This window comes from Hemicordylus capensis, chromosome 4 (genome assembly GCF_027244095.1).
Source record: "Hemicordylus capensis ecotype Gifberg chromosome 4, rHemCap1.1.pri, whole genome shotgun sequence".
Classification (NCBI taxonomy): Eukaryota; Metazoa; Chordata; class Lepidosauria; order Squamata; family Cordylidae; genus Hemicordylus; species Hemicordylus capensis.
Window position 1 is genome coordinate 98,145,311 of NC_069660.1, and position 26,104 is coordinate 98,171,414.

The 26,104-nt window shown below is 44.5% G+C and overlaps 2 protein-coding genes across 3 annotated transcripts in view; one reads left to right on the top strand and one right to left on the bottom strand.

Moving 5' to 3' along the window:
* The window catches only part of C8A (complement C8 alpha chain), a 52,979-nt gene extending 50,491 nt beyond the window's left edge, over positions 1–2,488 (top strand). For both annotated transcript variants that reach the window (XM_053243665.1, XM_053243666.1), the window contains one exon: positions 2,185–2,488. In XM_053243665.1, coding sequence (XP_053099640.1) covers positions 2,185–2,336 — 152 coding nt within the window. In that variant the 3' untranslated portion in view covers positions 2,337–2,488. The remainder of the gene's footprint in view (positions 1–2,184) is intronic.
* A 21,127-nt stretch (positions 2,489–23,615) lies between these two features.
* The window catches only part of C8B (complement C8 beta chain), a 52,789-nt gene continuing 50,300 nt past the window's right edge, over positions 23,616–26,104 (bottom strand). Inside the window, exon 12 of the mRNA XM_053250750.1 lies at positions 23,616–24,246. Coding sequence (XP_053106725.1) covers positions 24,101–24,246 — 146 coding nt within the window. The 3' untranslated portion in view covers positions 23,616–24,100. The remainder of the gene's footprint in view (positions 24,247–26,104) is intronic.

Consider the following 26,104-nt stretch of genomic DNA (forward strand, 5'->3'; position numbering starts at 1 on the left):
AAGCAGCGATGTGGCCAGATTTGCAGATGATACCAAACTCTTCCGGGTAGTGAAATCCAAAACGGATTGTGAGCAGCTCCAAAAGGATCTCTCCAAACTGGGGGAGTGGGCGACAAAATGGCAAATGCGGTTCAGTGTTAGCAAGTGTAAAGTGATGCACATTGGGACGAAAACCCCCAACTTCAAGTATATGCTGATGGGATCTGAGCTGTCGGTGACGGACCAGGAAAGGGATCTTGGGGTTGTGGTTTACAGCTCATTGAAAGTGTCTATTCAATGTGCAGCAGCTGTGAAAAAGGCAAATTCCATGCTAGGGATTATTAGGAAGGGGATTGAAAATAAAATGGCTAACATTATAATGCCCTTATACAAAACTATGGTGCGACCACACTTGGAGTACTGTGTACAATTCTGGTCACCACATCTTAAAAAGGACATTGTTGAACTGGAGAAGGTACAGAAGAGGGCAACCAAGATGATCAGGGGCCTAGAGCACCTTTCTTACGAGGCAAGACTACAGCACCTGGGGCTTTTTAGTTTAGAAAAAAGACGACTGCGGGGAGACATGATAGAGGTCTATAAAATCATGCATGGCGTGGGGAAAGTGGAGAGAGAGAGATTCTTTTCCCTCTCACACAACACTAGAACCAGGGGTCACTCCATGAAATTGATTGCCAGGAGGTCTAGGACCAACAAACCGAAGTACTTTTTCACACAACGTGTGATCCACTTGTGGAACTCTCTGCCACAGGATGTGGTGATGACCAACAACCTGGATTGCTTTAAGAGGGGTTTGGATGACTTCATGGAGGAGAGGTCTATCAATGGCTACTAGTCAGAGGGCTATGGGCCACCTCCAGCCTCAAGGGTGTGCCTCTGAGTATACACTGAGTACACACTGAATACACACTGAGCAGGGGAGTAATGGCAGGAGAGAGGGCACGCCCTCAACTCCTGCCTGTGGCTTCCAGCGGCATCTGGTGGGCCACTGTGGGAAACAGGATGCTGGACTAGATGGGCCTTGAGCCTGATCCAGCAGGGCTGTTCTTATGTTCTTAAGAGGGACAAGGACTTCCATTGGTGACGGACCTCAGATTGCAGGCCTGCACAACATGCTTATCATTTCAATGGGCAAGGCATGGGTGGAGGCAGTGTATTCACACTGCAGGGCCCTCAAAGGTGTGTGTATCTTTGTAGCTTTGTGCAGAGAGACTCTAGCCCTTTCCAGACATTCTACTAGACTTGTGGTTAGATGTCTGTACACACATACATGTTTTTGAGTGAATGAAACAAACATGCACTCATTTTAAAAGTGAACCTGGGTTCACTCCCAGAAATTCAGGATACAGATCGGAAGTGTACTTCTGTTCAACATATCAGATGAATAACTGTACCTTTGTACAGATCTGTACCTATGTACACTGTACAGTGTTGAACATAGTGAGCCCTTTCCCGCAACTAATGAGAAAGAGCAAGAGGCTTAGCGGGGAGGAAGCCTTAAGAAGCTTACCTCCCCACAGATGAGCAGGTCCTTCCCTCTGGGTGAGTAGGTCACCTGCCCAAATGATTACTGGCTGCTCCAAGGGTCAGATTGCTGGACACTTCGCCCTGTACCGCCCTGCCCCACCCTGCCCCGGAGCTCCCATAATGCACCATGCAAGTACTCAGTGCATTATGGGGATCCCCCCTCCCCGGAGCCACCCAGAAGTCCCAGTCAGTCAGATGATTAAAAGATACCGTTTTTTATAGAAAGATAATTAAAAATTGGAGTTAGGAGAGTGCTCGCTCTCCTAACCTCATTTCAGAGGGTGGCTCCATAGGCGGGTTTGCTGCCATGGTGCCACTGGGCTTGGGTCCGATCCTGGTGGTACACATGCACCCGCAAAACCAGGCTGGGCTTCCTTAGCCCAGTTTTGCATGTGCATGTGAATAGCTTCAGGGTACGACTAAGACTGCAGTGTTTTTTAAAATATTGCAGGATCCTTCTGGGTGAAGACCCGTTCACACTATCAGGGTTAGAGAGAAGGTTTTGCCCGCTTCGCAACTTTATCCCCAAGTGCAACACTTTTCTTTTCCTCATAGGAATGTATAGTAACTCTTCACGTTTATCAGATAAATAATCCATTCATAGGTGTATATGGTTTTGACTGTAAGTTTCTAATAGTAAAAATGATTGTGCCACAGGTCATCCAACAGATGGTAGCTGGAGCTGCTGGACACCATGGGCTCCTTGTCAATCTGGAGCCAGAAGGCGTACAAGGCAGTGTGCTAACCCACCTCCTCAAAATGGTGGAGCAGTGTGTGCAGGCAGGAGTGTACAAACAGCAGCATGCTAATGTCTTGCCATCAGTGGATTCACGCTCATGATATCAAACAGGAAAATGTATGACTGAGTTCTTATTCCACATTGGACCATAAACTCCTATAATAAACCCATAGGAGATATCTAACAGGGAAAATAAAAAGTAACAGTCCTGAGGCTTAAGAATATGGCAGTCAAATATGTCAGTCTTTTGTTTTTTAAAATATTACATAGCAGCTAGGTCAGCCCCACATGGATCAGTACCACTGCTGAGCGGATTTAATTCTGCTCTTATGATCCTGATCCATATTCCCTTTTTGAGTTTCTCTTGCCAAGGGGAAAAGAAAAAAAAAACTCCAATTGGTATCATCGATTGACACGTAACACTGAGAGCCATGTCATATGATCATTTTTAGCTTGTTGGGGACATGGACTGTCTTGGGCTGTGCTGTTCTTTCCATCCTGAGACCAGTTTGCACTGAAGCAACTTTTCCTGCACCTGGATAGCATTGCCTTTGCAATTGTGTGGTAAATGTAGGTTAAGTTGGGGATGGGGAGTGAGGACGGCAAGCAATCACACAACCATTTTGCTGCAAAGCCAAGGCAGTTGGGATGCATGTGTCTGAACAGTCCACCCTAGGCCTAACTAACTACCTCCGTTTTCCATCCATGATGACAAAAGTGACAGGAGGGAAAAGTCTCAGAAGTCCTCAGATGATGAATGGGTCCTTAGAGTCTTCAAATATGGTCTATTAAAGGTCTGTAGCCTATGGGGATACTTCTGGCTTGGCATCTCTTTCTCATCTTCCTTTGGAGATATATTTGAAGCTCAGTTCAATTACCACACGTTCTATGTTGACCATATATAGGAGGCCCTCAATAATTGTGGGCTCTGTGTTTGTGGTTTCTGCGATTCACTGTTCAGCTACATATACCCAGTTTCAAGGCTCATGGGGTGAATTTCAGTCATCGCGATTCCTGTGTGCACGTTTCACACTTCTGGTGATATTTCCAGCTTAGAGACACTTCTGGAGGCAGTGTGGAGCCACGTTGGGGTGTGTGTGTGTGTGTGTGTGTGTGTGGAATTTGGAGGGTTTTTGGTGGGGGCATTACTGGAAGAGCTGGAGAGCTGTAGTGGCCAAAGCACAGTGTTGTACTCTCATATTTCAGTTTTTTTCCTGGGTTGTGTTTTTTTCCTTTCCCCCCCCCCCTTTTTGTAATTTTTAGTACTTTTTCATGTACTGAGGAACCTAACTCCATCATTCCCATAGACACAAGCTTTCAATTATTACAATGGTATTGTGGAATACAACCCCTGTGATAATTGAAGGGCTCCTGTACACTACAACTTCTGTTGCCCAACTCAAGTGAACACATTTCTAAAGCAAAACAGGCCCTCACATTTTATTTATTTATTGATTTGATTTGATTTGATTTGATTTGATTTGATTTGATTTATATACCGCCCTTCTGAAATGGCTCAGGGCGGTTTACAATTAAAACAGAAAACATTAAAAACAATTAAAACAGAGATACAAATATAAATACCAATTTAAAACAACTTAAAAAACAAAAACTATCAAAACAATTAAAACCCTGAAAACCAGGTATTAAAACAATTAAAACTGATTAAAAACCCTGAAAGGCCAGGCCAAACAGATAGGTTTTAAGGGCTCTCTTGAAGGACAGTAAAGAGTCAAGATTACGAATTTCCGCCGGGAGTGCATTCCACAGTCCAGGAGCAGCTACAGAGAAGGCCCGCCTCTGAGTCGTCACCAAACGAACCGGTGACAACCGGAGACGGACCTCCCCAGATGACCTTAACGTGCGGTGGGGATCATGTAAAAGAAGGCGCTCTCTAAGATATCTCGGACCCAAGCCATTCAGGGCTTTAAAGGTAATAACCAGCACTTTGTATTTCACCCGGAAACATATTGGCAGCCAGTGTAACTGTTTTAAAACAGGCATCATATGGTCTCTCCGGGTTGCCCCAGAGACCAATCTGGCTGCCGCATTCTGAACTAACTGAAGTTTCCGGACTACGTACAAAGGCAGCCCCACGTAGAGCGCATTGCAATAGTCAAGCCGGGAGGTTACCAGCTGATGCATCACTGTTTTGAGGTCATCCTCTTCAAGGAATGGGCGCAGCTGACGAATCAGCCAGAGCTGATAGAAAGCACTCCTGGCCATGGCCTCCACCTGAGATACCAGGGTGAGGCCTGGGTCCAGGAGTACTCCCAAGCTACACACCTGCTCCTTCTGGGGGAGTGTAACCCCATCCAGCACAGGGAGATCTAACTCACCCCTCAGATTATGAGCCCCCACAATGAGCACCTCCGTCTTGCTTGGGTTCAGCTTCAATTTGTTCTCCCTCATCCAGCCCATTACTGATTGTAGGCAGGCATTTAGAGACTGAGTGCCATTTCCTGGGGATGAAAAGGAGAAGTAGATGTGGGTGTCATCAGCATATTGATAACACCCAGCACCAAACCTCCTGATGACCTCACCCAGCGGTTTCATGTAGATGTTAAAAAGCATTGGTGACAGAATGGAGCCCTGAGGGACTCCATATAACAGCTCCCGTTTTGAGGAGCAACTGTCACCAAGTCCACCATCTGGAATCTACCCGAGAGACAGGAACGGAACCACTGCAAAGCAGTGCCCAACTCCCCCAGGTGATCCAGAAGGATACCATGGTCGATGGTATCGAACGCCGCCAAGAGATCCAGAAGAACCAGCAGAGTCACACTCCCTCTGTCGATTGCCCGGTAAAGGTCATCCATCAGGCCGACCAAGGCTGTCTCAACTCCATAGCCCATTCTAAAGCCAGTTTGAAATGGGTCTAGATAATCAGTTTCCTCCAAGACTGCCTGGAGCTGGTCAGCCACCACCCTCTCAATCACCTTGCCCAACCAAGGGAGATTGGAGATTGGCCTGTAGCTGTCCATCGCTAAGGGGTCCAGGGAAGGCTTCTTTAAGAGTGGTCTAATCATTGCCTCCTTCAGCAGGGGGGCACCCTACCCTCCCTCAGTGATGCATTTACGATATTAATTAGGCCATCTCCAACAATCTCCCTGCTAGATAGAAGCAGCCAGGTCGGGCAAGGATCCGGAGAACAGGTGGTAGGCCGCACCACCCCAAGCAGCTTGTCCACATCCTCAGGAGTCACAGATTGAAACTGATCCAACCTAATACTGCAAGAAGGATTGCTGGACACCTCCTCCATAGACCTTGCAGAAATAGTGGAGTCCAAGTCAGCCCGAATACAGGAGATCTTATTAGCAAAGAACCCATTAAAGGGTTCACAGCAATATCACTCAGTAGACCTAAGATGAAACCCTTATAGCTCAAGCTTGTTCTGTGTACAGTGGACTCTTCTAGAATATCATTTGAGCTTTTTGTGTTCCCTTGAAATGCTTGGAAAAACTGTGAGGGTTTTTTGAGCACTGAAAATGAAGACTTGAAAGTCCCACATGGTTTCTGCACAGCTGCCATGGTTTTCGCACAGCTACCCTTCCACTGCAGTTCTCCCCTGGATATGCCATTCCTTTTTGAGCAGGGGGAGTCGTCTTTGCAGCCCTCTCTTCCCACTCAAATGTAATTATTACCATTAATGTATACTTCTGTGTGAAGTGCAAAAGAGTTCCATACAAGAAAACAGCAAAGGTGTGTAGCAGTGCACTCAGCAACACAGTACGCACCTGGATGAAGGTAGGTGGGCACAGAAAAGGAGCTTTATAGGCAGAGGAGGATTCTCTCACAGCTTTTTGAGCTGTACCTGTAGGAGGAAATGGATCATGTCCAGTCTTTAGGGCTGGAAAAAAATGGAGAATGGAAATGGACACCGAAAAAACTGCATGACATTTTAATTTGGTTTTAAGTACATCAAGTAAAGCTTAAAGGCTGGCACAATGAGGGAACTTGCTCAAAGTCGTCCCATTGAAATTAAAAGGACAATTTAGGCTTTGCCTAATTTGCCCTTTTAATTTCAATAGCATTACTTTGAGTAATGTTTCTCACCATGTCAGCCAGAGACCTTAACATTAATACACACATGGATGATGAATAAAAGAATAATACTCACATGCAGCCCTTCCACTGAGGACACTGCTGCACAAATGAGGCTATTTTCTCTTTAAGGCTAGCCATGAATCATCTATTAGAACACCAGCATTTTATCTCCAAGGATCCCAGAGCTGGAGATGCTAACAGTCTGGTTGATTTAAGGGCCCCCTTTCAATGCAAGACATAAATCTTTCTGCAAGAATATGCACAGTATTGAACTGAGTCCAAAGACTGTGGTAAGAGAGTCTGCAGCAACATGCTTCTAATGAACTATTGCAAAAACGGACACAGACAAACAGATGCACACAGTGAATGTCGACTGTGTGACATTTGCGTGCGCTGTGCTTTTTAAAATTATTATTGCAAAGAGAGAAAAGAAGCACCATAATGAACTGGATGTCAATAATAGATTAAAGGAATGACAGAAGGCCAAATCAAGCTACTTAAACCTCCATCATCTAGTGCAATCCATGTATGGAAACTTCTCTTCTCCCCAGAAGAGGCCATTTACCCTATCACAATTGACAGCACTAACAATCAGTTCAGCAGCAAGGGGACTAACAGACTACAATCCAACACACACTTATTGGGAGTAAGGCCAACTTAACACAAGATGACTTACCTCTAAGCAAATATGCAAATGATTGCAGTATAAAAAAACCCTGCAACTGTCATAGGCTGGCATGCCCTTTCTCTTGCTCCTATGCAAATAATACCACACAGTCCCCATGCAGCACCCCCCACCATGGGCCCACGGATATTTGTCCCACCATGCTTAATTATAGCTATGCATCTAGTGCCAGGGCATAGATCTGCTGAAAAGGCACATCTTTTAACGTGGACATACAGCTCTTAAAATCTGATGTGTGGGAGTTGGTGAGATTTCTCATTGCTGAAAGAAAGGTATATAATCAACTGGCCACCAGTTCTTCCAGTATTGAACCATTTTCCTAAAAAGAAGCACCACACACCTTCAGACATGAAATACTCCCTTTTCAATGCATAATGGAAAGGATCCATATCTCCATAGGCAAAGATAGCTCAAGCCTGAGAAGACCATTTTGATCACACTTCCTTACATACCACACTGTACCCCACCGATACAAGAGAGGAGAGCCAGTGCTGGTTCCGATTCTAAGCGGCATCCACACTGCTACTGAACTTGCAGAGGCTCTGTGGCAACTAGAAATTGTGTCAGGACTGAAGTGACATCTCTGCTGGAGAATCAGTGCCTGCGCCCCACTCGTGGATCGGTAGGGTGCTGTGTAGCATGTAATGGCATCGTCATCAATCCCATAATTACTATGCTGGGTGCCATACTTTTTTTAAAAAAAGAAAGAAACAAGGTTCTACCTGCAGGTGGTAACACCCTGTGCACAAAGAAAAGGAACAAGGCGGGAAGAGGGAGAGACTCCGCATGCTTATATCAACAACTGAGTTCTTCCAAAAATCCCCAGAGCTCTATGAAGTTGTACTTTTTAGCATACTTTCCTTAAGGAAAGTAAGCTTATGAGTTCACCTGGCATTGTGTGTGTGTCTGTCCGTGTGTCCATGTGTGTGTCTCCCTCTATCAACTTTGCAATACTTGGACCAATATGAACCAAAATTGGTACAGTTGTAGGGACACATAGGGACACCTCAATGATGTATTTTGTGATGATGTCATCCACCCCAATTCAAGATGGCATATGTGTAAACATCTGAGGTGCAAGTGAACCACCTAACTTATTTGAACCAAATTTAGAACATAGGGCCATCTCAGTAGAGTAGTTCGTGATGATATCATCCACCCCATTCAAGATGGTGAACATCTAAACATTTGAGGCATAACTGGGCTAACTTATGAACCGCCAAAATGATTTGAACCAAATCTGCTACAGCTGTAGGGACACATAGGCTACCTCAAGGACATACTTTTGTGATGCTGTCATCCACTGCTATTCAAGATGGTGGACGCGTGAACATTTGAGGCTCAAGTGCGCTAACTTGTGGACCGCCTAACTGATTTGGACAAAATTTGGTGCAGTTGTAGTGTGTGACACAAAGGGACACCTCAACAGTGTAATTTGTAACGATGTTAATCTGGCAACCAATTCAAAATGGCAGATACATGAACGTTTGAGGCTCAAGAGAGCTAACTTGTGAACCGCCTAACCAATTGAACCAAATTTGCTACAGATGTAGGAACACATAGGAACACATGAAAGGCATAGTTTGTGATGATGTTATCCACCCCAATTCAAGATGGCGGACACATGAACATTTGAGGTGCAAGTGGGCTAATTTGTGAACTGCCTAATCAACCAAATTTAATCCAGTTGAAGGGATAATGGAAGGAAAATAGTCAGATTAGTTTTTACCATAACTACTTGGGTTATGTTTTTTAAAAGTATTTTTAAGAAAGTCTTCGCTATATTCTTCCCTATTTCATGGTGTTCAAGAAACTAACCCTCATTTTTAGAGCTGAGAATTATATCCTGGTCTGCTGCTGAAAAGTATGCTTTCTCTCTTGGCTGTACAAAGAAACACACAGCCAGGCATTATTGCCTACTGCTGGCTAATCCTGCTCCTGTAATCTGTCACGGCACAGAATGCTTGGTTATTCTACTCCATAGAGCAAGGGATCCCAACCTTGGGTCCCCAGATGTTGTTGTACTACAACTCCCACCATTCCCAGCCACAATGGCCAAAGGTTAGACCAGCAACATCTGGGGACCTAAGGTTGGGACCACCTGCCTTAGACTGAGCTACCGATTCTGCTTAAGTTTCCATAGAACTGAAAGTGTGGCTGATGCTTTATTCCCATGTGGAAACTAACAATGTTTTCTAAGCTGGGGTAAACTTAGAAATGCTGAGCAAAGGGACACAGAGTTGCTCTCAAAATAATTACGTCCCTTTAGATGCCACAACTTGGAAACACTTGACATAGCCACCATTGGATGGGAAGGACAGATGTCCAGGGTGGAGCCACCATTGCACTCAGGGCCCATGACTTGCACCCCAGCCATGCCCCCTGCATCTGACATCAGATGCAAGGGGATGTGGTTTCACTCATAAAGGGCTGCACTCCCCGTTTGCGAGGAAATTCCAGTCAGCGCTGCGTTCTCAGCATGGCCAGGAACGGCTCTCCCTCCTTTAAAAGGTAAGGAGACACATTCCTGGCCAGGCTGGGAAACTGGCTAAGCTTCTCCAAACCCAAGCTGTGCAGCCCCATTTGCAAGCAAAACCATGTTCCCTGCATCTGACGTCAGACACATAGGCCATGGCTGGGGAGCTGCTGGCAATGGGTTGAACAGGGGCTGCCACTGGCCTCTCTACGCCACTGCAAATGTTCCTGTGCCGCCAGCATCCAGCTACCAAGGCTACCCTCACACACCCAGGGCCCCCTGTTCCCAGCCAGTGAGCAAAGAAGGAGAGCTAGTCTTGTGATAGCAAGCATGACTTGTCCCCGTAGCTAAGCAGGGTCTGCCCTAGTTGCATATGAAAGGGAGACTACATGTGTGAGCACTGCAAGATCTTCCCCTCAGGGGATGGAGCCGCTCTGGGAAGAGCAGAAGGTTCCAAGTTCCCTCCCTGGCTTCTCCAAGATAGGGCTGAGAGAGATTCCTGCCTGAAACCTTGGGGAAGCCGCTGCCAGTCTGTGAAGACAGTACTGAGCTAGATAGACCAATGTTGGTCTGACTCAGTATATGGCAGCTTCCTATATTCCTAAAGTATTGGCCAGCTGGGAGAGAGTGATGGGTTGCACATCTGTGCCCTGGTATTGACCAAGACCCCTGTATCAGTGTGCTTCCAATGCAGGTGCAAAGAATGTGGCTGGAGTGGGTGCACAGTTGCAGGAGGGGCACAAAGACAGGTAGTGGCCTGTCCCAGGGCCACTGCTAAAATACCTACACCTCTACTGGAAAAAAGTATCAAGCCCTAGCAGTAAAGGCAATCACCACTGTGTTCTGTGATTAAGTTAAATGGAGGGAACTAAAGGAGTAAATTGGGATGATTTCACTGCTCAACAAAAATAACAGTCTTTTAATAACAGCAGTCTTGAGACACACTTTTTCAACTGTACATTGATAGGTATTTAGAGTTTATTGAAGCATTACTAACTTGACTGCTTTACACCCTGGAGGATCAGGCCAGTGCTTCATGCGACCTTTCTAGAAGGGAAAACAAATTCTCTCTTTTTTTTAATGTTATGTTTGTAGCTCTTTTTAAAATGAAGGCAATTTTCTTTTGTTAGAAGGGCTATACCATGCTGTTCTAAACACCAAGATCTGATTTTTCTATGGAAACAGAAAACCAGCTGTATAATACTTGCAAATTGAAAATAATTCATGTTTTTGTACTGATAGTGAACTATTGTGCCATTTTTATAGCAGAAGAATCTCTATTTTTAACAGAGATTTGAAACCACATATATTAGTTCCAGTAATACTTTAAAGTTCTGATCTCACCTAAGGCACCAAACAATAACCCCCAACTCTGAGAACTGGTGTAACATAATCGCCAAAAGAATGAACTACATATTAGAACTTCCCTTAAACTCACCTTTTCTATCCACTCACTAGGTAGCCTTAAGCAAGCTACTCCTTCTCGGTCTCAGCTGCAATATGAGGAAAATACGTACTTACTTTACAGGATTGTTGTAATGATATCAAGGTCACTCATGCAAAGTACTCTACCTATTCAATTTATTTGCTTGCTTGTTTGTTTGTTTGTTTGATTTCTATACTGCCCTTTTAAAAATGGCTCAGGGAGGTTTATGCAGAGAAATAACAAACAAATAAGATGGCTCCCTGTCCCCAAAGGGCTCACAATCTAAAAATAAACATAAGATAGACACCAGCAACAGTCACTGGAGGTACTGTGCTGGGGGTGGATAGGGCCAGTTACTCTCCCCCTGCTAAATAAAGAGGCCACATTAAAAGGTACCTCTTTGCCCAGTTAGCAGGGGTTGTCCTAGCTAAACTAGTTTAAACTAAACTTAAAGCTAATTTAAATTTAATTATTAAATTAAACTATTATTTAAAGCTAATTTATATATAATTATTAAATATAATTATGAACTTTGCTTATACCTCCACTAGTGTTTCATTTCAGTAGAGTGCTGACCAAAGTTTGTATACAGGGAACTGGCTATAAGATGCCCATTATTGCTTTTTTCAAAGTGGAATGACTGAACCATGCCGCCACGCAGGAGGAAGAAGGGTCTCCACAGCAAATTGCTTCCTTAGCTGCACAGAGCTGATTGTGCAAGTGGGTGAGGAGGTTCCCATTCTCTTGTTTCCCCAGAAGTGCCCTGCACCTCCTACAAATTATTGTAGGTGTTGTTGCAACCTACATTGTTGCAAATTATGGTAGTTATCATTTGCGTACTTCTTTATGAGATGTATCCTTGCTCCAAAGAACTCAGGATGATGTCCATTTGCTAACTTGTGAAGTAGGCTAGGCTGAAATATAGTGTTCGAGATCCAGACTAAGGAAGCACTTGCACAAACATATTGCACTACGCAAGATTGTTCACTAGCTAGTTGTAGTGGAGCTTGCATTCTAGACTAGGGTTGTGCAAGTGCAAACTATTGGACTTGCACAAGGTATGCAAGCTGTGGCATGCCACCTATGTTTTTGAAGGTACATTTGTGAACTAGTGCTAGAGTGCATGTTTCTTGTGACTTTGTGCAAGCATCCCTGTGACTTCATGCACCTGCCCAATTTTCTTGCTTTAAAGCAAGTCTGTTAGTCTGGACATCAGCCATCACATTTCAACCTAGTCTACCTCACAGGCTCCTCTGTTTCTGATGCCAAACCAAGAGACTTGCAGTTGCACACTACCCAAGAAGTCAGGGTAAAATGACTTAAAAACTGTCTTTCTAGAGCAATCCAATGGTCCCCTTAGCACAAACGTTTTGAGGTTGTTCTCATGAGCAGCCAAGACCGGGTTTGGCTGTCCATGAGAACCACTGGAAGGCATACAGCTCCCAGTGGTACCTCGGTGGCAAACCCGCCTAGGGAGCCTGCCTCTTAAACAAGGTTAAGGGAGTGAGCTCTCCCGTAACCCTATTTACCTGACCAGGAGTCAACGCTGGCTGATTTCAGCCACTGCCAAAACACTGATGACAAAACACTGATGGGCACTCACCTGTTGCTGGGGGGATCCAGTGCACTGTGCACTGGCATGGTGCATTGTGGGATTTCTAGGGGCTTGGATGAACCATCCTGGCCCCCGTGCCTCTGCGCTGCCAGGGGCAGCAGCAGAGCATCTGGGCATGTGATCCACATACCCAGCACCAACAGGATGATCATCTGTGGGGGAGGTAAGCTTTCCAAGTCTTCCTTCCCGCCTGCCCGGCCACCCTCACGCTTGATCATGAGAAAGGTCCCTATGTTTTCAAGCATCTCCAAGCAGAGATGATACAGATGGAGTATGTGAGAGCAGAGCAGACACACTAAGGTCTCCATTCAGGCATCATCCACCATACCTTTTTTTTCTTTCTGAATGGTTCTTAAAGGACAAGCACAAAACCTGGGAAATTTAAAAAGGGAAATAACCCGCAACAATTAAAAGGAGAAGAAGTGCCAAGGACAATAGAATCCGTAGCTGGGCAACAAAAATAACTCTGGATAGAATGTTTAATTCAGTCAATGGAATTCAGCCCCAGTTTTCTTTATGCCCCCTGAAGAGGAGAATATGTTTAAGTACTTGGCATGAAGACAAGGAAATGTACAGCCAAGCCTGTACATTGCTAGCCACATAACAAATGGCCGCAAAATGCCCCCTTGGAAGCTCTCTTCAAATGTCAAAGAGAAATCTCCTCAAGCCCCAGGCTTCCCCACTTCATCTGAGGCTCACAAATCCTCAACAATGAAAAATGGAGTTTTGTGCAAGGAAGCTGAAGTGCAGAGAAAAGGATAACCTGCCTGCCAGGCCTGCAAAAGATTATGAGCAATTACACATTTACAGTGCTAGTCAAAGAAACTAATATAAGCGGTGCTGAAGGGCCCAGCATGTGAACCATACCAGATGAGATAAGGCAGAGCCATTTTCTGGCCTAAATTAAAAGCTCATAATGGGAGTTTAAAAATACGACAGTGGCTCTCTGCTTGTAATGAAGGAATTCTATCCCCATACACACTGACACACATTTGAGGCAGCTGCTTATCCTACATATTTTGCAAGGAATATCTCCAGGGAGACCTTGATTCTCTCTCTTCTACTGGTGTGATGGATTAGTCAGCTGGAGAAAAGGAATCAGAATCAGATATTTGTATGTTTATGAACAAACATGCTTATTAACAAAAGGAAGCAACCGTATAGCAGTCTAAAATAATACATGATTAATGGTAAAGTACCTGAGGTTCCCCAGGTACCGAGTCAAGATCACTAGGTCATAATTGGGGTGTGGAAAATGAGAGGAGTAGAGAAAGAAGGCTTCTCTCTAGCTTTAAGCTGGGGCTCTACATCTGTCTGGCTTTGTGATCTACTTAAAGGCTTGCATTGTCTTTTACCACGGTCAAAAAAATCCAAGGAGCCTTTATGGCAAAATTGGTGCAGATCACCAGGAGCACATCAGACCATATGGCTGGGGACAGTAAAGTCCGTATGGAGTGTCTTCTTTTTGTATTATGGTCTTACGAGAAGTATCACATGTCCAGCTGAACAGCAAAAGAGGGGAGCCAATCTTCTCTTCTCAGATGCTTGCCACACCCAGAGCTAATCGTGAGCGTGTTCTACATTTCCATAACACAGATTGGGGAATGAGGGCTTGAGAGCCAGATATGTTCCATGGAATGTTGTGACTGAAACTCAGCAATTTTTTCCTTTCAAAAAATCAGTTAGGGGGACAATTCCCTGGCTCTGTTGCTGTTTGTTCCTTAAGAGAAATCTTGTGGGGATGAGTGCATGTGTGAATGGGGCCTTTGTGTGCATATGCAAGAGGAGGAAAAGGTAAAAGTCTGCACACAGGCATTGAAAAGTAAATGACTTTTAAATGTGGAATTCACGTGTGTGTGTGTGTGTGTGTGTGTGTGTGTGTTTCTGTGTGTGGTGTATGTGCATTGTGCAGAGAGTATCTAATATGTATGGGTGTGCACATGAGAAATTAGGGGGTATAGTCATGTTGCATTTATGTGCATGCACATGATCCATAGGTGTCCACTTGCAAATGAGCTTGTGTATAGTACAACATTGCAGTCATGGCTATCAGCTCCATAATTTAATGGACCAATGCAGCTTAACCAGTCTATGCTATTATTAGCTGCTGGAGCGATTATTCCTGCTTTTAACCATATTCTAGGTAATCATGATTTTTTTAAAATAAAAAAAAAGCTTATGGTGTTTGTAGAAGCCTCTCCCGCCCCCGCCCCCCCCCAATTTATCCTCTATGATTTCTAGCAAGAGTATTGGCTGAGCTGCTGCCGTTGATGAGGTTCCCTGCCATGCCGGCCCACTTGGCAGCCCTGCCCCTTGCTGCCCCTTGTGGCAGCCTGCAATATTTCAAGCAGACTCCTAGGCTTCTGAAGCCCTGAGTAAGCCAGGTCCTAAGGAATTCCTCATTGACCTTCTTCTCACTGTAGCAGGAAGTATAAAAAGGCTCCTGACTGAGGCAGGCCTTGTCTCAGTGTCAAGGTCTGCTTGTGCTGTCTTGCCTAGAGCATCTTCCTTATGACATACGGCTGCAACACTTGGGGCTTTTTAGTCTAGAAAAAAGATGACTGAGGGGTGACATGATAGAGGTCTATAAAATCATGCATGGTGTGGAGAGAGAATTTTTTCTCCCTTTTTCACAACACTAGAACCAGGGGTCATCTCATGAAATGGATTGCCAAGAAATTTAGGACTGACAAAAGGAAGGACTTTTTCATAGAACACATAATTAATCGATCAAATTCTTTGCCACTAGATGTGCTGACAGCCAACAGCCTGGATGGCTTTAAGAGGGGGTTTAGATAAATTCATGGAGGAGAGGTCTATCAATGGCTACTAGTCGGAGGGCTATGGGCCACCTCTAGCCTCAAAGGCAGGATGCCTCTGAGTACCAGTTGCAGGGGAGTAACAGCAGGAGGGAGGGCATGCCCTCTGCTCTTGCCTTTGGGCTTCTCAGAGGCATCTGGTGGGCCACTGTGTGAAACAGGATGCTGGACTAGATCGACCTTGGACCTGATCTAGCAGGGCGCTAATTATGTTCTTTCTCCCGACTCCTTGGCTTGATTTCTGCCCTGTCCCTGGCTCCAGTCTAACCCTCTGGCTCCTGACAACTACTTGGCTTGCCCCTAACTGTCTTCCTAGCTTCTTCTGTCTTGTTCCCCACTGGCTCCCGACTACCTGCCTGGCATGACTCCTGGTGAGTTCCTGACTCTCTGAGTCCTGGGTCCCTCCCCTGGTGACTGCTGCCCACGACTCAGCTTTCTGACATTCCCTGCACCCACAGAAGTCAGAAAAAAAATGCAGAGAGATTAAGAAGAATACATTTGGCATATGCAACAACACCCCATAGCATTAATCTCATGCTGATAAATTTTTTTTGTCTTTCATTAATCTTTTTCAGGAATAAGAAAGCTTTCATAAATAAACATTTTAAGTAAAAGATCCTTTCATAAGGATCACAACTGTTTTTACCCCAATCCAAATAATGAGATCCAGGCAGCATGAAAGGTTGCTTCCATGTTGTTTCCCATCCTAGATCAGGAACTCTGGGCTTAAATCAGATGTGTATCCAAGTATGGCTGTCATCTGTCTGCTCTACATTCCTCTGAACTGAATGTACATGTAGATGTGCTTTCAGATGTGCATCCCCATCTAGCAAACATTCTAGCATGCCTAATGTGGATGGGAGTATTGGCATTTAAAGGTAAAGTATGCCGTTGAGTTGGTGTCGACTCCTGGCAACCAGAGAGCCCTTTGGTTGTCTTTGGTAGAATACAGGAGAGGTTTACCATTGCCATATCCCACGCAGTATGGCGTTTACTGAACATATATGAGGTGTCCCTTCAGTCTATTTTGTGACAATGGGTATGCAAATTATACTGCAAAGTTTTTGCACAAAATCAAAATGTATGCTCAGGTCATACTGTAGGCAAATGTGGGTGATTGTTGTCTGCCCCCATTCCCCACTTTGAAGCATGGTTTGCCACATATTGGGCTGGGCTCATTTTGTTGATGCATACATAAAATGTTTAAATTTAGAAAAAACAAAAACTGGAAAATATTTTGATTATTCTCCAGGTTTTTCTCTGTACTGGGTTTTTTTATTTCAATGCAAGCAGGCAATGAGAGAGGGAGATGCCTTAGTGGTTTTTGAAAAGTTCCTGTGCTCGTTCCACCCCCCCCCCCCCCGCCCCCAGTGTTGCTACGCTGTCGTGAGTCCTGATTTATTTCAGCTCAGCGAGCCATTCCGCATTATGATGTGGGGTGTGTTCGTAACAGCAGATGCAAGTGATAGATGCAGACTGAACTTTCAGGCTCTCCGCAGCTTTGCTTCATATTTATGATCAAGAAAGATGGTGAAATTTACATAAGGGAATTTACTCTTGTCCACCAAGACGCTCAGTCAACTTCCGTTCTTTGCTTGCTTGAAAAATAATTTCTGAAACAGGGCCAAGTTTGTGGGGGAACATGGATTGCCTTTGGATGAATAGGGTGGTACAGAACTGTCATAAACAAATAAATAAAATATATTGCAAAAAAATAAGCCAAAGTCCAGGAAAAATCCAGGTAAAAATCCATCATGAAAGAAGGCAAAGAAGTCATTTCAGTTTCCTGAGAGAGCACCTTTTTCCTGCCTCCATTTTCTGTCTCTGTACACCACTCATACGAAATGGGTTCATTTGGACTTTTTGTTTCAAGCTCAACATTTCTAAGGATCAAAAAAGATTCATTGCACACCAAATCATATCTCTCATGCTTAGTTTTTCTTGAGAAATACTTGTCGGGGGGTGGGGGTTCAAAATTGATCCGGACCATGGTGTACGTTGGGGTCCGACTTCCCCCCATGCCTTTTTTTCATTGGGATGGGAAAGTGCCATTCAAGGAGTGGGGGAGGGGTCAGGTGCACCACACAGCATGGTCCCAATCCAGTTTGGGCACCCTATCTCTAAAAGCGGGGGGGGGGGAGTACCTATTTAACGTATCTTCTAGTTTGACTCTATGGCTGGCACCAAGGTTTCCTTGGCTGTGTGTGTATTTGAAAATGAATCATAATGGCATAATATTTCATGTCTGACAAAGTTTCTCAAGCTCTTTGGACCAATGGATTATAGTTAGCTTTCCAAATTATTCACAGGCTAGCTGTGGGGTAGGTCCCCTGGGAGTTGAAAGATGCCTTGGGGAAGGGCACAAAGTCCAGACTAGTGCTGAGTCCAGGTGTGAGAGGGTCCTTATGTGGGTGACCATCCTAATGTTTGCAGTGGGGCAACAGTAGTAAATCTCTTCTTGGCAAGTATGCTTGGGGCTGCCACTTCACAGTGGTGCCGACACAACATCTCAGTCATAGTGTCAGGGTCACTTTAATTAAAAATACAGAAAAGGTGTTCATCATGAAGAGTTCTGCTACTACCATCACCGACACCCTACCCCAAATCTTAGGTGAGCTTATCCTTGTTGTGGGGTAGTGGCAGAGCTCTTCTTGGCAGCTGTACTGATGGCCATCTTTTTGTTACTAGCAATGCTCCTGATGCTGTGTGACTAGGATGCTGCAGTGGTGCCAACAGGAACCATTAAAAAATATGGTGGCCACCAGCAGAAAATCTCCAGGCCCACTCCTCCCTGGAAGGAGGCCTGATGTCCTCCACAGTGAGTCTTGTCAGGGCATTCAAGATCTGCCAGTTGCCCAGGGATAACACATGCTGATGTTTAACCTGTTCTAGGGATGAAGAGGATCCTGACACATGCAGCATCAGAGACTCTTTTCTCCCAGGGGCAGTGTTTGACTGTTTCAGCCTTCCAAACTGCTATATAGAAGCTGTAGAGAGGTAAGGAACACATGGGAGATCCTAGCCACAGTAGTCCCATTCACTCCTCTTGGGGGGAGGGAGTCTGTTAACTTGTTCTAGCCCTTCTAATACAAGTGCTGGATTACTGGCCCAAATCACAGATCATTATTCTCACAACAGCAGACTGCATACAGGTGCGTCAGCATTCGGTGCATTTGCCTGCTGAAGAAATAGCAGCTGGTTGGTTTGAAAGACAGAGTAAATGTAGAAGGGATCCTGGCTTATATACTGTGCAGCGTGCCACCCATGGAAAGGTGCTGCACCAATGAGGCTTCTGCAGCAGCCAAGGGTCCATCTCTGGAGCTAGCAGGGATGGGGGCTGCAGCATGCGCATTAAGTCATGAATCTTCACTCCTGCACTGCCGGAAGTGTGATCCTTTGCCCCTACCATTGGGAATCATGGCAGCAGTGGCGCCAGAGGCATGATACATGGCTTAGTGTTCATGTAGCAGGTGACAGGCTGCTTGCAGGGACATGCTATTGGCTACTTTAGAAGCCATACGGGCGCATTCCCCTTTCATGGGTGGTGCGCTGTGCAGTATGTAATCCCCATGTTTAAAATGTTAGAGAAACACTGCTATGGACCAACAGTGGCTTTCCCGTTTGTCATCTTTGAATTTTCTAGCAGTTATAAACCCAAAATGATAGCAGTGTGCAATCTATTCTCTGCTCATCGCCCCGCTTAAGAACAAATGCAAAGAGGACTTAAATGAAAGATGGAGGCTACCATGTTTGAATCAGCCTGAGAATATAAAATGGTAAGCAGATTCTACTTAGCATTCATGACAATGTTAGCACCTGTAATGTAATAGTATTGCCTGCACTGCTGGTTGGATTTGATAATTTGAGTCTCCATTCTCATAGCATTGTAGAAAAGCAGTGATATATAGATAACAGTTTGGGACTCAGACACATTTGACAATTTCAGTGTTGTAAAGCAGAACTCTTGACAGGAGAGGTACTGGGACGGCTCTGGGAGTATCCCATTATAAAGTCAGGTTGTGCTGCTGTTAGATACTTGCAACAGACTTTCATTTTCTGAGAGCTGTCACAAAGAGGTAGTCAAGAAGTGTGTTGGCAGTAAAAAGACTAAAACCAAATGCATGTTCCATTGTTTAAATGTCAATGAGCATGAGTGCTCTTTCTTTTCATATATAAAAAAGAGTTATGTAATAATGACTGAACGAATTAGATTGAAGATCTCAGCCTACTATCTTTGTAACTGAAATTGCCCATACAACTAAAAACAGCTTGTCCTCTTCAACATCACACAAGGTCTAAGGGTTTGTTCACGCAGTTCCAGCATTTACAGGAACAGTTGCTAATGCAATGTGATCCTCATATAACACAAGGGAGAGGCTGCACTGACTTCCCAAATCTCAGCATTATTTAAAAAGAGATTGGTTGCTTCTAGTTTGTAGGCTGCAAGCCCAGCTGACCCCTTCCCACAAATGGATCTTCATGAGAGCCTCACAGGAAGTTCTGGGAATCCTAGTTGTGTGTGAGCCAGCTTGGTTTGAGCCAGCTTGGTTTGTGAGCCAGCTCGGTTCGAGATGGGCTCAATGTTAAACTGGCTCGGCTTGACAGGTTCGGGGTCAAACCGTACTGGCCACAGCCAGTCCAAGTCTGAACTGACTCATGCCCAGTTCGGACCAAACCAGTTCAGAGCTCTACTGGTAAAGGGGAATCCTGTGAGGGTTCCCCTTTACCAGTAAAAGTGCAGGGAGGCTTCCCTAATCCTAGAGGGGGTAGGAGGATAGTATTTACAAGTACTATCATCGGCAGCGGCTGCAGGGGGGGCAGCAGCTCCCCCCTACCTCCAACTTCCCCCAGAGTAGCCAGGGATGGTGGTGGCTTGGTTTGGGCCTTCTCCAGTCCAGGCCTCCATGCACACATGAAGGCCATTTTAGCTACCTCCGCGCATGCACAGACGCCATTTGTGTGACCACACAATTCCGAACATTTCCAACCGGAACCAAAACTGAACCAGCAAAACTGCTTTTGTGCCTAGTGTTTACTTTCAAAGAGCTCAGAAAAGAATAATGCCCAACATTTCTGATACTGTTTTCAGTGCTGAATAAAATGCTCTTCTGCGGGTTAGAGACAAAATTGCAGCAAACAGGTAAATGCCACAGCTCTCTTTTGGGGCAGCAAGTAAAGGGGAAAGTGTCATGCTTGCAGTCCTGCAGCTGCAGTGCACAGAGTGCCACACAGGCACATGATCCTTCCTCTTTTCTATGAACTGGGAAATACACCATGGATGAAATGGGAAATTCTTGTGTGCAACCTGAATGCAACAACCATAGAAGAGACAGGAGAACCTCAGATGCACATCACAGCCCCATGGAACTTTGGATGGGGGACCATGTGCACAGAAAACAGGTGTCCCTCTGTGTCACTCACTACAACTGGTACCAAAACTGGTTCAAATTGGTTAGACAGTCCACAAGTTAGCCCACTTGCACTTAAACATTTAAGTGTCTGCCATCATGAATCATGGTAGACTACAGATAGATACTTATTTAATTTTTTTGTATGCAGTGGCAGGGGGCGGGGGAGGTTGACACTGCAGGGCTCAAGCATGTTCCAATCCCATACTAAAACATGGTCCCTCAGATTTCTACACATACACTTTTTCTACATTTAAAACCCCAAATAAATAGAATGTGTCCAAAGGCATGTGCCTTTGGGCATATTCTATGTATTTATTTATTATAAGTGATTCAAAACCCAGCTCATGTTCCAGTAGTACGAACTATTAGAAACTGCAGACAAAGCACTAAGAAACACATAGGAATAATAATTTTGCAAATGATGAAATAGAAAGGATTAGAACTGATGAGCTCTAAATAAATGCACCTTTTTAAAAAAACCCACCAGAAATTCTGGTAAGAACTAATCTGCCTACTTTCCTTTCACTATCCCTACAACTAATCTAAATTTGGTCTAAATCAGGCAGTTCACAAACACCTCAAATGTTCATGCCATCTTGAATTGGGGTGGATGACATCATCACATATCATTGAGGTGTCCCTTTGTGTCACTCTAAAAAACTGCACCAAATTTGGTCAAAATCAGTTAGGCCACTTGAACTTCAAATGTTCATGCATCTGCCATCTTGAATCAGGGTAGATGCCATCATTCCAAATTACACCCTTGAGCCCTCTCTGTGTCCCTACAAATTTGGTCCTAATTGGTTAGACGCTTCACAAGTTAGTCCACTTGTACCTCAAACGTCCATGTGTCCACCATCTTGAATTGGGGTAGATGACGTCATTACAAACTATGCCGTTGAGGTTTACCTATGTGTTACTCACTACAGTTACAGCAAATCTGGTTCAAATTCAAATTGACGGTCCACACAGGTTAGCCCACTTGTGCTTCAAACGTTCATGCATCCACCATATTGAATCCGAGTAGATGACATCATTACAAACTATGCCATTGAGGTGTTCCTATGTTTCCCTACAGCTGTAGTAAATTTGGTTCAAATCAGGAGGTTCACAAGTTAGCCCTCTTGCACCTCATACATTTACACATCCGCCATCTTGAATTAGAGTGGAAGGCATAATCACAAACTACACCATTGAGGTAGCCGTACAACTGTATCCAATTTGGTTCATATTGGTCCAGACCTTGCGAAGTTGATAGCGGGGGGGACACACATGGACACACACAGAGAATGCTAGGTGATCTCATAAGCATACTTTCCTTAAGGAAAGTAAAAAAAATAAAACAGTGATGGGGAATATTTGGAGGCTTTTCATACATGAAATAAGCCAAGAACAGTCTTCCAAACCGAGAGCTGTAGCAAAGTGATATATCTAACATGGACTGTATCCTGTCGGCAAAATCATCAGCTAAAACATCTGCCCACCTCAACCAAATAACATCACTTATTTCAGTTGACCTCTTGCTGTGATACCACCAGCCACACTAGAACCAATTCTACAGAAGGAGGGAGCAAAGTTTGGGTAGTAAGGAGCTGCATTATTGGTCCTGCCAATTATTCGAATCCAAGCATCATTGCAGTGTTCCTACAAAGAAGCCATAGGGTAGCAACAAGAGATGTGCATTAATAGGATTTTGCAAATTGATTGACAAAATCCTCAAATTGACTTGTCAAAACAGCTGGCTTGGCCAGCTGTTTTGACAAACTGACCTTGAATTACTCGAATTGATTCGAGTGACATTTCCTCCCTGGGGAAAGCTGGTCTACCAATTGGGGATGGCGGGTAGAACAGCCCTCCACCTTGGACTTAGTGAGTTGGCCCACCTTGGAGGACTGGTCTATTAGGGAGATTGGTCCTCTGAGGTGGGCTGATGTGCTAAGTCTGGGGTGGAGGGCTGGTCTGCCCACTGACCTCAATGGGTAGACCAGCTCTCCCCAGAAAAACAGGCCTCAAAATGGTGTCCCCCCCCCAGGGAGCAGTGGTCTACTAATTGCAGTCAGCAGGTAGACCAGCCCTCTGCTCCAAACTTAGCACGTTGGCCCACCTCCTCCTTTGTCAAGCTTGAATATGGAGATGCTCTACTAACCAGTGCCCTGATTGGTTAGTCCTATGACATAACTAGAATGTCCAGATACAAAGGAGAATAGAACTTTCTCCTGTATAAGAGTGGATTCAAGCAGGTGTAGCTCTTCTGACATCTGCATGAACCTTCCACACCTGCCAAAATTCACTCTTTTATTCAGGTATTCATAGTAATTAAAGTACTTCCCATTCTTCTTTGCAGCTGGTCACACTAAACATGACATCTAATTTAATATACTTACTTTCCATGTATAGCACGATATTTGGCCATCACACTTACTATGAGTATTTGTCCAAGAAATGTATGAATTTAAGCCCTTTCTCTCCCCTCCCCACCGCTTGTCTATATTAAGTTCTAGGATGCTTGTGAATTATTTCTTCTACAGAGGAAATTCATCCAATGAATAAGCTTGTCATTATTGCAGTTTTGAAATTATTGAATATCACAGGGTTTTTGCGAATGCGTCACAGTTCAGCTTTCCCCCTCCAAAGCAATATCTAGTTGGTTAAATAATTTACATTCAGTGCAATAAATAAGAATATTACCATCACATCAGATTCAGATTTCATATTTGATGAGGCTCCTGTGACTAAAATTTAAGCTTTCATTTGTCCCATGTATCTCAGCACGGTGAAGCACCCTCCAGTGACTATTAGAAAAAGTATATTGTTAGGCATTTATGGAACACTAGATTAAAACTCAGCAATGTCACACTGCAGCCAAATAATAAGCTATATTTTGCTTTATTTGCTGTCTGAAAAAGGTAGACATTTCCTAATATTAGACTGGCAGATGATGATCCTTAATATTACAAGGTTAGTATGCAAAAAACTGTTGGTGACAGTTATTTAAAAATATTTGTTGTATGATCTGAATTGATAACTGCATAATACACTTTCCATTAAATATACATTCTTATCCAAAGGGTCATGTTCACCCAGATTTACAACTAAAGTTCCACCAAAGGGGAAGGAGGGCCATGATGCTCATGAGGAGGGGTGCAAGAGCTGACCTGGCCCCCTTTATCTGCTAAATGGAACAGGAAAAGTAGAGGACCTTCATACATGCCTCAGTGTCTGAGAGATGTTTTTGGACCAGGACACAGCCACTGAAAGTGTCCACTAATTGCCTAAATAATTTTGAGAAACTTATGTCATAATTTGCGAACATATAATTATGAAAATGTCCATATGCCAAATGTCCAAATAATTACTAAACAGTTTCAGTATTTAGCCCTGAGCATGTCTTGCCACCATTTTGTGGACTAGGATTGTTGCACTCTCGCCTTCTTGTCTGTTGTCCTCCAGAATGGGCAGACCAACTGGACCAACAATTCCAGTTCCCATTTATAGCAACACCTGGAATTATGAGAAATAAAATCAAGGTTACCATAATAATACAAAATAATATTCATTGCCAAACAATGGCCCAGTGCCCGTCTTATTTAATGTAACTCCGTTCTACTAGATCTCTTATACCATTTTCTTTAGACATTCTTGCACATGAGTTCTACACAGGTAGGTTTGTTGGTTATTGTTTGTGTGTGCACACTAGATGTTAAACCCTAAACGGTTTGGGCCCGGGGTATTTGAGGGACCGCCTGCTCCCAAGGGTTGCTCCCCGCTTGAAGAGGACATCTGAGGGGGCCCTGCTCCGGGTGCCGACAATGAGGGAGGCCGGCTGTCGTGCACTCGGGACAGGGCCTTCTCTGTTGCTGCTCCTAGACTCTGGAATGCTCTCCCAGTGGCCATTCGTTCCTCAGACTCCATCACGGCTTTTAGAAAGCTTTTAAAGACTTGGCTTTTTACCCAGGCTTTTACATAATCGTTTTTACTGCTGCTTCTGTGTGTTTTTATCTGTTGTCTTGTTTTTTATGCTTGTTTGATATGTTTTTAGCTTGGTGTTTTTATTGCTTGGTGTTTTTATTGCTTTTATTGTATGTTTTAATTTTTGTAAACTGCCTTGGGGTTTTCTTTTAACAAAAGGCGGTATAGAAATGTAAAAATAAATAAATAAATAAATAAATAAATAAATAAATAAATAAATAAATATGTTGAAATGATCATGTTTAACAGCTGTAAAGGTAGATTCAGTGTAAAGTAAAGTTGTGCCGTCGAGTCGGTGTCAACTCCTGGCAACCACAGAGCCATGTGGTTGTCTCTGGTAGAATACAGGAGGGGTTTACCATTGCCATCTTCCACGCAGTATGAGATTATGCTTTTCAGCATCTTCCTATATTGCTGATGCCCGATATATATGTGTTTCCCATAGTCTAGGAAACATACCAATGGGGATTTGTAGGGGTGTGCAAACCGGTTTGAGTCAAACTGGACTGGTTCAACTGATTCATGCTCAAACCGGACCAGCTTTCCAAAAAGGGGGGATGGTCCAGGTTTGAGCCGAACCTGGCCCGATTTGGCCCAGTTTGACCAGTTCAGATGTTTGTAAAGGGGAATCTGGTAAGAATTCCCCTTTACAAGCATCGGAAGGGGTGGGGTTGAAAAAGGGTGAGCATGGGGTGGGCAGGAGGTTATGTGCTGCTGCAGCATTCAGCTCCTCTATGTTGGTGGCGGACAGGTGATAGCTCCACTAGGTCCCACTGCCTGCACTCCCCACCATCAGCCCAGGCCAGTGGGGACTCAGTTTGGGCTGATGGGGGGGAACGCCAGCAGGGCCTAGAGGAGCCGGCAGTGGCCTTCTGCAGCAGAAGAGCCGTGCTGCTGTTTCTGCCACCAACTCCTGCCCACCCTTTTCCAACCCTCCCGATGCTTGTAAAGGGGAATCCTTACCAGACCAGACCACAGCTGGTTAGGAATGAACTGGCTTGTGGACCGGGCGGTTCGGTTCAAGTTTGGTTCGAACTTGAACCGAACCGCCCTCAGCAGTTCTGTGTACACCTCTAATTCAGTGTCTGACATCCAGTGTCTGACATGTCTGACATCCAGTGTCTGACATCCATTGCACTAGCTGCACTAGTGCAATGAACAAATATGCACTCCTGCAAGAAGATCACAGAGCTAAGCAGATGCTCTAAATTGCTCAGTCTCTTGTGCTCTTGGTCCACAAGGATAGCCAAGAACTCTTCCTGCAACCCTATTGCAGCAGTTCAACACTATTCTAGAAAACAAACTCCTGGCGTAACTGAACAGTTAATGCTACATCTTTGTACTAGTATAACATTAGTCTGGGTGTCAGCTAGTATATAGACTCAGGTTC